Source organism: Cyprinus carpio, chromosome B10, assembly GCF_018340385.1.
Source record: "Cyprinus carpio isolate SPL01 chromosome B10, ASM1834038v1, whole genome shotgun sequence".
NCBI classification, from domain to species: Eukaryota; Metazoa; Chordata; class Actinopteri; order Cypriniformes; family Cyprinidae; genus Cyprinus; species Cyprinus carpio.
Genome location: NC_056606.1, coordinates 23347576 through 23360075, shown reverse-complemented (window position 1 = coordinate 23360075; position 12500 = coordinate 23347576). Strand labels below are relative to the sequence as shown.

The following is a 12500-nucleotide window of genomic DNA, read 5'->3' as shown; positions in this document are numbered from 1 at the left end:
GTCCCGGAAATTAATAAACATCTTTAAAAGTTATGGAAATTTCTATAAATTTTTTGTTTTCTTATGTGTTATTATTACTATAAATATATTATAGTTATATCAAGCTCTAAAACACTTTACCAAGTAGAAATAGTTATTTGTGAGTAAAAAAAAATAACTACTGGAAAATGTTTAATATTTTAATTTAATATTATTAATTAATGTGATTTTATATACAGTATATACAGAGTGAAAGCTTTTCTTGTGCTTGTCAACAGGACGTGACTTTGTTGTAAACGTGCAGACAATTGATTCTGCTCTCAGTCGACACAGTTTCCTCGCTTCAGTCACTCGGTTCAATCAGTCCAAACCCGGCTGAAAATTGATTCTGCTCTCAGTCGACACAGTTTCCTCGGAAAACAAAGAACAAACACAGACGGAAAAACGGGGAAGAGTGTGAAGCGGGACTGAGACGGACAGCAGAGAAACTGCACCTCTGACTCTTGACCGGGTCGTAGTAGACCTTCGCCAGGCCGTTCCCCGTCCCGACCATGATCTGATTCAGCTTGGGATGCCAAAGACAGCGGACCACGCTCTGAAATAACAGATGGGAACTCGTTATTTAAGCAAGAAGTCAGCATAAAGCAATGGCAGAGGAAAAGACTGCACTGTCTCTCTCCGTCCCGCTCATCTCCAGTTGACTATATTTGGATCTGGATCTCAAAGACTCACATGGGCCGCTGCCAGGGCTGTGTGTAAGGATCTGTGTGTGTGTGTGTGTGTGTGTGTGTGTGTGTGTGTGTGTGTGTGTATGTGTGTGTGTATGTGTGAGAGACGGAGGAACAGACTCCTGAATAACTGCAATCACATGCATGCAGTGCATGTCTATATGATGACGGTTTTATAGTGAGCACGTCCAGAAAAAACAAAAGAGCACCATTAAAGTCAGAAAAACACCAAAAAGGCCTGTTACATGCTTACAAACCCAATAAGCAAATAAATACAGCAGATTAATACAAATATCATTTAAAACAGTAGTAGTGGTAATAATAGTAATAATTATTATTATATACTTTTTATTATTATTATTATTGTATATTTGCCATAATGACAATATTATTATTATTATACAAAAAGTTCTATGTAAGATATAATCTAAAAACATAATAAATATAAAAAAATAAAAAAGTAGAATAAAAGTGAAAATATATTTGTTTGCAATTATGAAATAGTAATGAAACATGATATTTATCATAATAAAAATGATTTAATGATGTATATATATAAAAAAAGTTTGGACCAAACGAGGGTAAGTGAATAATGAAGGTGTAAAGGAAAAGACATGATCAGTGTTATGCAAACATGCTGTGCTGAAACGTTAGAAAATACCACAAAATAAAATACATATAAATAAATAAAATAAAAAATAAATATAGGTTTGGATCAAAATGAAAGGAAAAGTAGAAGACGTCATCATTGTCGTGCAAATAAAGCACTGAAAATAAAAGTGTGTGGGAATACCACAAAATAAAACAAATAAAAAAAATGTTTGAAAAACAAACAAAGAACTGAAAAAAATAAAATAAAATAAAGGATTGGCTCAAAATGAGGGGGGAATATGTCACCACTGTCATGCAGACATGCTGCATTGAAATGAATGAGAATACCACAAAAATAAATAAAATAAAATAATAAAATAAACATCATCGTCATACAAACATGCTGCATTAAAATTCATGAAAATGCCACAAAAATAAATAAAATAAAAATAAACATCGTCATGCAAACATGCTGCATTGAAATGCATGAAAATACTACAAAAATAAAATAAAAATGAATTAAATTAAATAATAAAAAATACATCAGTCATGCAAACATGCTGCACACAAAACAAAACACAAAACAAAACAAAAACAAAACAAAACAAAAACAAAACAAAACAAAACAAAACAAAACAAAACAAAACAAAACAAAACAAAACAATTAGGTCAGGATGAAAATGAGCGTATGTAAATAATGACGCTGTACAGGAAATCCAAAAGAATAAGCAGCAGGTTTTTTGGAGTCCAAATGCACTTTAAGAATGATCTCTTGAGATGAGTTAACAGCACAAGAGAAGCATAATAAATCAAGCTATGTCCAAGAAACTCTTTCCAAACAGATCTTGCGGTGTATGCAGTGTTGAGATCAGGAAAGACCTGCGGAGACATGGGGGTGAAATCTGCTTAGCCTCCAGCTGTTCAGCGCCGGGCTCGTTTCTGAATCCTCAAGCCGGACTGCGTTAAGCCTCCCTGACCTAGAATCCGGCTTTAGACCCTCTCCCTCCCCCAGGACCGTAGCAGGGGTTTCTCTGGCCCTTATTGACTTAACGGGATGTACGGGGTTAATCCGTCTCTATGGGCATGTGGCCGAGTAATTGATTATTTAGAGAAGATCTGGAAGATTTGGCTGCGGATCTGAAATGTGCTTCCAGCTGAGCCTTTTTTGGCCGAATACAAACGTAATCTCCTTTAGTCGCTCCATTACCTTGCAGATACTGTACATGGGGTTTAGATCGTGCACATCTGTATATCTGACCTCTCCATTACTCTTAATCGTGCCACACAGAGACCCTGGGTAAGGAAAGCAAACATCAGGGCAAGCTTATGTCAAAAATAGCGATATATGTACTGTATGCATCTACGGCTGTTCATCATGTGCCAGAGAAACAAACACTCACAATGCACAGTATTTATGTGCAGCTCAAATGTTTCTACAAGCACTAGGAGGAATCATAATAATGGCGATGTGAGTGAATCCGATCTTTCTTGAGCACGTTTACTTATGCGGTTATGGCAAAGACTGAAGTGTTATTTCAGCATTATATTCAATCTTCCATCTTTTCTAAACAAAATAAGCTGTTTATATGGTGCACATTCACCCAGAAGACACAAGGATGCTTTCACGTCACACAATAAACAAATAAATATAAACACACAAATAAATAAAAAAGTAGTAATAATAATAATTATAATATGAAAGACTATTTTTACTTAATATTGGAATTATATTTACATACTTGGATATGTGTACAGTATGCACATATAAAATATACATAAAATTATATTATAATTATATACTATATCTATAAAATAATTTACTTTTAATTTAAATGCAATATATAATCATAATATATATTCCATGCAATATACATAAAATAATTCATATAAAATATTTATATATTAATTTGCAATAAATAATAATAAAAATAATAACAAATCAATATTAATTTAAATGAAGAAAAATAAATTAGATATAATAATAACAGTAATAAAAATAATAATAATTTAACTACATTGCAACCAGACACAAGGTCACTTTCAAGTCACAGTTTGATTTGTTTTGTTGATGTAAAAGGGGTTTTCCAACTCTGATTCAAACCAGTGAAAAGATATGCAATGAAATAAGGTTTAGACTAAAAAAAAACACTTGTGCTAACAAGCTATTAGCACAAAGTTTATATTTTAGTTCTAGGTTTAGTCTTTCTATGCAAGTCCATAGCATGACTTACTTCATAACACCACTCAGAGAAAACTTCAAAGGCACTTAAATTTATAGGTTTAGTCTTTCTATGCAAGTCCATAGCATGACTTACTTCATAACACCACTCAGAGATCGATAATAGTGGTAAGAATATTACTGTACTGTCCTAAAGTAGAGTATGCACATAGGGAAAATGTACATTCAAGCAACAGTTATAAATGATAAGATATCTATAAAAACACCCGCATACTATAGGCTGAATGCAACAGTAATCCGGATATATATTCCATGCAATATACATAAAATAATTCATATAAAATATTTATAGCATTAATTTGCAATAAATAATACATGAAAAATAATAACGACAAATCATAATTAATTTAAATGAAGAAAAATAAATTAGATATAATAATCAGAGTATAGCGCATAAGTAGTTTAATACACTGGCAAACCAGACTGACAAGGTCACTTCAAGTAACAGTTTGATTTGCTTTGCAGATTGATGTAAAAGGGGGATTTCCAACTCTGATTCACAAACAGTGAAAAGAATGAAAATGAAATAAGGTTTAGACTAAAAAAAAACACTTGTGCTAACAAGCTATTAGCACAAAGTTTGTTTTTTGGTTATAGGTTTTGTTTTTTAAGGTTTTATATTAACACATGAATACGTCAATAACAACAATCAGACGAAAACTTCAAAGGCTGAGCCTTCTTAAAGAAATTTGATATATGCTTCAACCCTGAGAGTAGCATTCAAGGAGTAATTTAGTTTTTGGAAACTAAACTGTCAGCATAACAGTGGTAAGAGATACTGTACTTCCTAAAGATGTAACTCAAAGAAAGCATGTATAGGGAAAGCAACAGTGGTCCCGGAATAGACCCCTGGGGAACACCATGTTAGTATAAGAGTGTTAAGTGGAGAATATTTTTTATTTATTAGGATGACATGAATGTAGTATAATTTTTATATGTTGAAAGGAAATTTACTATACTTTTGATGGGAGTCTAAAGTAATCTGTATATCACTTCAATCCCAGCAGCACTGGATCTGTTTTAGTTTTCAGACATCAAGGCAACATTCCGAATGTCACTGGAAAATAAACTGAAAATGGTCAGGGTAACAGTAGTAAGAGATATTGTACTTCTGGAAGTTTTTATTTATAGGAAAGATATAATCAAAAGGAATAACAGTAGTAAGTAGAAGATCGACATCATGGGGGAACATCACATACTTAAAAGGTCGAACCATGGGGAACACACATACTTTATTCACAGCAAATGTCCTGTCCTTTAGACAGGAGGCAAACCACCCTGAGATACCAACAAAAACACTTAAATAAACATTATAACACTTCAGTCTGAGCATTCCAGGATCGATTTTAGTTTTTCGGACATACAGTAACATTCAAAATGTCACTGGAAATTGAAACTAAAATGGTCAGCACAACAGTGGTAAAAGATACTGTTCCCCCGAAAGATGAACCTCAAAGGAAGCATACATGGGGAAAACAACAGTGGTCCCAGAATCAAACCCTGGGGAACACCACATACTACAGGGGCCTAAAAAACTTCCTATATGAGCAACACATGTCCTATCCTTTAGAAAGGAGGCAAACCACTCTGAGACACCCACACAAAGACAGTTAAATAAACACCATAGCACTTCAATTGAAGCAGCACTGGATCTGTTTTAGTTTTCAGACATCAAGCCACATTCCAAATGTCCAATGCACAGGGAGCAGCAGGCATCCTGGAGGACGCAGATGTCTCACCTGGTTTTTGCACCTTGTGAAAAAGTCAGCAAAGCTGAGAACCACCCCTGGAGTATTTACTCTTTCCAGCCTGGAGAAGTGTCCACAGAGCGCGACCTCGCTGCGGGGTTATGGCCTGTGTTTACACTTGAATGATTGGTAGCTCTTCCTGTCACAGGACACCACCCCTGGAGTATTTACTCTTTCCAGCACTTAAATCTTCAGTCCGTCTTGCGCGGGATAGAACACTGTAAGATTAGCTCCCTCACAGGAGTCAGCTATTACGAATAGAATCATATTTGGGACAGCTCTTTGGGAGTGCGGAACTACACAAAGGGTATTTTCAGTCGAAACAAGAAAGAGGCCGGTCCACCGTGCTAGTAGCTAATGTCGAGATAATTTCTACCCGAGGCGCGGAGGCATAGTATAATGATGGGTAGTGTATTTTGGAGTTTGGCGAGAAAGCCTAATAGGGATTAAAAGCATTTTTATCCGAAGCCCTTAGTAGGGGAAAAGAAGAAGCAGAATAAATAAGCATTTATCGCCATTATATGGAAAAGAGAAGCTTGCACATATTGCCTATTGTCTTAGTTAAAGCTTCATAATATTAAAGAAAAATAATATTATTATTTAGATGATAAATAATAATAAATAAGCATTTAGGTTGTACCAACAGATCTTTGTGAAAACAACAAAACCGAATATCTATCGTATCTATGCTGATTATCTATCTATTCGGTATAATATATATCTATATATAGTTATATATAATATATATAATATAATATATATATTAGACTATATATATATCTATATATATATATATATATATAGAGATATATATATACCCCAATAATTAAATGTCAGATTAATTTATATATAAAATATGATGAAATAAATTAATATTTAAATTATTTTGTTAATTTGCAATAATGAAAATAAACAAATTAATGAAAATATAATGAATGTTATTTTGTGTTAATGAAAATAAACAAATTAATGAAAATATAATGAAAATTAATTTGCAATTATACCAGATGCAATTCTTCTGTAAAGCTCTAAATGTTGTTTTCAAGACGCAATGGATGCTGTATTATTCTGGATCATTAACTTCCAAGACAAACTAGGTAAGAAGAGAGCGATAACTAACTACTACCACTACATATCAAGGCAAGATGCACCGAATCCGAGAAGAGCATTATTTTCTTTAAAAGTCAAATGAGTTTTTTTTGTTTTGTTTTTTGGACAATGTTTGTGATTCATCACACAAAGAATATTATGTACTTCTGATTAATGCTACTTTTGGGTAATGTTTGTTTTTTTTGTTTTGTTTTTTGTTATGTGTTTGTGATTAATGCTACTGCTGCTGCTCCATTTATGCATACCTGGGATGGATCGAGAAGATAGCCAATGGGATTGGGAGAGTTTTACTGTTTTGGATGTTATGAGCATGAGAAACCCGAGTCTCAACAGCAACTTGAGATCAACAGGACGGCCAGGGGAGCTTTGAGCCGTCACTCACATGTGCCTCAGAAAGAGACACTTCACTCGCTTCAGACGAATCCAGCTCTCAGGAGCGCCGGGACGCTTGTCATTCCAGCAAATGGATGGAGGAAGACAGCGTTCCCTTCACTTCCATAGGGACGAATGAACAGGAGGAAAGTTTCACTTCCTGTCTGCAGTTGCACAAGTAATCTAACAGTACAGCATTTACCAAGTAATGTAAGACCGCAGTCTTTCTGGACAGAGTTTCCATTACGAGAGAAAATCATATTAATTGGTTGGATGGCTTGTTTCTGTTATTGATTTTTGTTGGAATGTTCGCTTCTCTCAGTTCTAGTACCGGACACCATCTGACAATCATAAAACAAACAAAAACCAAAAAAAAATAGAAGATTAATTATACTATATTCATTTGAAATGATATAATAATAATACTATAATTAAAACAGAGCTAAATATTTTTAGATTAATGTAATAGTAAATTACACACACACAGTATATATTAGTATTTATATATATATAAATATATATATGTATATTTATTATTTTTGAATATTAATTATTTTTAATTTTATTTGTAATTTTGTTATTTTTAATTATTGAATTGATTTATATTATATAAATATATATTTTATATATATATATATACATATTTATATTATACACACATATATAAATTATTTTCATTGACAATAATGAAATATTCATAATAATAATAAATTATATAAAAAATATATATAAAATAGTTAAAAAGTACCCATTTACATTAGATTATGGAGACTAATGAACTACTGATCTATACGTAGTCAGTAGTTAATGAATAATAAGATAATGCAACAATTTATACATTAAAATAATGGGTCATAAATCAAACACGTGTGTTGTTATTATAATTTTATTAATTATTTTTATGTTTAATTAATGTATAAAAGCATTGTAATATCATTGTTTTGTAATTAATTTGCAATAATTAAGTAATTATATGAGTATATATCTATATAATAGATGAGATACAAAGGTATGTTAAATAAATGTATAGAAAATAACAAATTAAAAGAATGAAATTTCTATATATATATATATATATGCTTATATATAAAATATTTATGAAATAAATGTACAAAATAAATAATTAAAATAATTATAATAATTTGCAAGAATTAAAGTAAGTGAAATAACGAAAATATAATGAAATTTAATTTGCAATTATGGCAGAATACTTTTTCTTCTGTGAAACTCTAAATGAGACATTAGGAATATGAGCAAACTTCTCTTTTCATGGACAATGCATGCTGATTTATTATATACCTAATTTATTAAATAGCTAAATATCAGATTAATGTATATATGAAATATATACTAAATTAAATAAGCGGTGGACGCACACATGGAGGATAATCGTTCAGTCAGTCGTATTGGACTGATGAGCATTCATAACCGAATCACACACGACTGGCAAAACACTGAAGATCCACTAATTGCCACGGTGAGTGAAAACTTTGCCAGCTGTCACCATACTGCAACTGCCAGTGCAAAGCATTTGTATTTGATGATCTATGAGGAAACATTATTAGTCTCGACACAGCGCTGCTATGAGAGCAACACAGAAGTGTGTCAAACCTACCGCATCGGCCACTTCAATCTCATACACCTTCCGCAGAGATTCCCGCTCAAAGAACAGCAGCTTCCCGTTCCCTTCGTCCTTCTTCACCGAGGTCCCCGTCAACAGCAGTTTATCATCCGGACTGAAGCAGCAGTCTGTCCTGTTCAGAAAACACCCATCAGCACAGTTACAGGAGAGAAACACTTCACGTTCATGAAGACTTACAACACACTTCACAATCTGCTGTGCTTTCACGCATAATGCTAAACAAACAATAAAGAGTTCACGTTATCTACATAATGCTCACAGGTTCCCAGCAGTGTTGTTACAGTTAACTAAAACTATTAAAAATCATAATATTTTGGTTAATTTAAATAAAACTGAAATATATAATCGTTATGTGTTTTTTGAGTTAACTAAAACTATTAAAAATCATAATATTTTGGTTAATTTAAATAATAATTATTTGATATATAGTTATATATTTAGTTATTTTTTGATTGTTAGATAGAATGATAAAATGAAACTTTGAAATTTTGAATTGTTTAAATAATATAAAATATAAAAATTGATAAAGTGATTATATCATTTGTAATATAATTAAAAGAAAAAAAAAAAAGAAAAAAAAAGTTAGGTTGAAAAAGTAACCCCACCCCAAATAAATAAATAAATAAATAAAAAAAGTAAAAAAAAAAGAAAGAAAAAAAATTTTGGGATTGTAAAAATAATATAAATGTATAAATGTATAAATAGATCTGGTTAATATATATATCTATATGGTTAATATATATATCTTATATATATATTATATATACTATTTTTTATGTTTAAAAAAACAAAATAAATAAAATGTTATAATCTATTTATTATATTTATATCATTATCATGGTTATGTATTTGCTAATAATTATGAATAAATTATTTATTTTATAATTAATATTCAGAATACATATTAATTATTAAACAAAATATAGCATGTCACTGCAGGACATGCTTCCCAAAAGTACTCAGTTCCCATAATAAGATTTAGAATTTGACTGAAGGCCTAGAGATTGGATTGGATTCAGTTTTTATTATATGAACTTTTATTTAGAAATTATTTTAGATATGGAGAAGTGTTAAGAGTGTGAAAGTTTCCCCTTACATGGGGAAGAAGGTTAAAGTTTTGATAGTTTTTTGTTTTAATGTTTTATGGGGAAATTCCTGAAAGTTGCGTATGATCCCACGTCTCAGAGGTGGTAGTCTCCTGAAACACAACACAGGGCAAACAGACAGATAGGAAGGCGCGAGGCGAATCAGAAGCTGAAAGCAGCGTCAGCCATTGTGGTCTGGCGTGAGTAAGGGAAGAGGCAGGTCAGGAGATCTTGATGCACGACGATCCGAACCACTCAGATCACTTTCACACCAAAACACTAGAACTCTTATTGTATCTGCCACAAGAGCGCTCCCGCTTTGGTGCTTTCGGCGGAGGGAGTTCCAGCATATTCAGCGGATCCAATATATTTTAGCATTTAAAACCCACAAACTCAGCTGTCAAGGTCAAAGCAGAACAGCGGTGGGCGGTATGAATAAAATCATATGAATCATTTTATATCTAATGATGTCCCCCAACGAGCCAATATTAGCAATCATTTTATATCTAATTAAGAGTATATTTCACTGTATAGGCAGTGTTGCTGGAAAGTTAAAAACCATGTAGAAAATGTAAAACAAACATTGTTACTTTTTTTATTTGATTATAGTTTTGAATATCAATCATATTTATCTAGAAGAGTTTCAGCGACTTACTGATGGACGAAGAGAAAGAAAATTCTTTTTTGTTATGTTTAAAGACATGTTGATATCGTTTGTATCAAAATGAAACTTTCTTTCACCTTGACATTGATTCAATAATGAAATATGAACATAATTTAATAAACTGATCTTTCTGTCCGTTAGTGTGGCCGCGATTGTAAACCATAAAACGAACACAGATTTGTAATTTATCTCAAAATATGCTTAAAAAAGAAACAGTAGGGATGAAGATTAATTCATCACTCAGCTGCCTAAAATGGCGATAATTAGTATAATTTTCCGCAGTTTGTTGACAGGAGCTGACAGCAAAGGTTGTGTTTGAAAGAACTTTAAACTCAAACAAAAGTTCAGGTGAGAGAGAGCGGGGAAAAAATTATGTTAATTATAATTTCATATTAAATAAATAAGACTATATGAAAACAAGTGTCTAACAATTAATGTCATGCCATTTATATTATTATTAAGAGACTTTTTTTCTTTCTTAATTTTTGCTGTCACACCGTAGCACAAATTAATGTTACAGTTCAGCAAAAATTAAAATTAATGTTAAAGTTCAGCAAAAATTAAAAAACACAAAAAAAAAACGTAAAAGTTAGTGACCCTTAATATACTATAAATATATGCATTTCTTTCTTCAAACTTTGTCTTTTACCAAAAATAAGCATTTTTTATGACTTAAGTTTGTCAACTATTCCCTCTATATCTAAGACCAATAGTATATAGATATATAATATATCTATATATATATCTAAAGACCGTAAAGACCAAAAGTTAGCAAAACATTACTATTTTGATGTTGTTTAAAGAATGTTCTTCTTGATTGTCAAGCCTGCATTTACAGATCAAAAAAACAGAAAGCGTAATGTACTATTGTGAAATATTATTACAAATTAACAATAATAGTTTTTCTAGTGAATATAGCTATCTACTTTAAAAAAATAATTTATTCCTGTGATGCAAAGCTGAATTTTCAGCATCATTACTCTCAGCCTTTCAGTGTCAACATGTAACATCCCAGTCTATCACCAGATCATTTACGAAATCATTCTAATATTCTGATTAGTATGAGTGTTGGAAAACAGTTCTGCTGTCTAAGGATATGTGATGAATAAAAGGGTAAAAAAGAACTGCATTTATATTCAAAATAAAAAAAAAATTCTAATAATATATTAATTAACTATACATAATATTTTCTTTACAATCACTTTGGTGTAGCAATGTTAACCACATCCTTTGCTGAATAAAAGTAGTGCTTTATTAAAAAAACAAAACAAGAAAGAAAACAAAAATTACTGACCCCAAATTACTGACCAGTAGGTGTATATTGTTATTACAAGAAATATTATAATTGTTAAAAACATAGCTCTTTTTTTTGTTTTTTTTTTTTACTTTTATTCATCAAAAGGTATTCCTAAAAAAGTATCCACATGTTCTGAAAAAATATTAAGCAGCAGAAACTGTTTCAAACTTTGATAATGAATAATATATTTAGAATGATTTCTAAAGGATCCAGTGTATAATGATCCTAAAAAATTCAGCATTTGCATCACAGAAATAAATGTGATAATTTAAAAGTTAATAAATGTTAAAAACAAATTTATTTTAAGTTGTAATAGAGATTCACAAATAGTACTGTTTTTTCTGTATTTTGCCATCAAAATTATTGTGCAAGGCTTGATGAGCAGAAGAACTTTCTTGTGCAAAAACATTAAAAAAATAGTAATGTTTCCACAACTATTGTGGTCTGTTACGTATAAACTTTTGGTCTGTACTGTATATATTTTTTATGTTTTTATTTTGTCATTTATAAAGTACTAAAGAAGCAGCGGTAGGGTCTGTGGTCGTCTGTGCTATTCTGATGGGTTGGTTTGTTGTGTGGTAATTTTGGTCTGTTCGTATGAGCCTGGCGGCAGTGGAACTTAGTGTGCACCTGAAAAACACAACCAAAGCACACATAAGAGACGCAGGAGCAGCTCTCAACACGTCTGGAAGAGCAGAGGCCAGAGCTTGCACAAGAGCTTTCCATCTGCAAAACCACACTCCGGTCTGGAAACATTCACCGTTTCTCACATTCAACACCAACACAAGGACTGTAAGCCAAAAACCCTTCTCCTGAAGAGAGGACCTACTGTTGTTCACTACGGGACCAGCGGAGTATGAGGAGAAGTGACGGAGCTGAATATTGGGCTCTGAGGATCTAAGCAGCCTCAATGAAGAGCTCCAACACCAATTTATACCAAACACATTTGTTTTTGTGAGTTTGGAACTGTTTGACACTTTTATTAGCAGAATAGCTGAAAGCTGAGAATTGAACAGAACAGAACAGAATTTTACCAATAAAATAA

The 12500-nt window shown here is 31.9% G+C and overlaps 1 protein-coding gene across 1 annotated transcript in view; it reads right to left on the bottom strand.

Moving 5' to 3' along the window:
- The window catches only part of LOC109091276 (WD repeat-containing protein 70), a 72004-nt gene that overhangs the window by 14238 nt on the left and 45266 nt on the right, over positions 1 to 12500 (bottom strand). Inside the window, 4 exon segments of the mRNA XM_042732053.1 lie at positions 474 to 574; positions 8383 to 8521; positions 9506 to 9607; positions 12086 to 12352. Of these exon segments, the coding sequence (XP_042587987.1) occupies positions 474 to 574; positions 8383 to 8521; positions 9506 to 9607; positions 12086 to 12352 (609 nt within the window).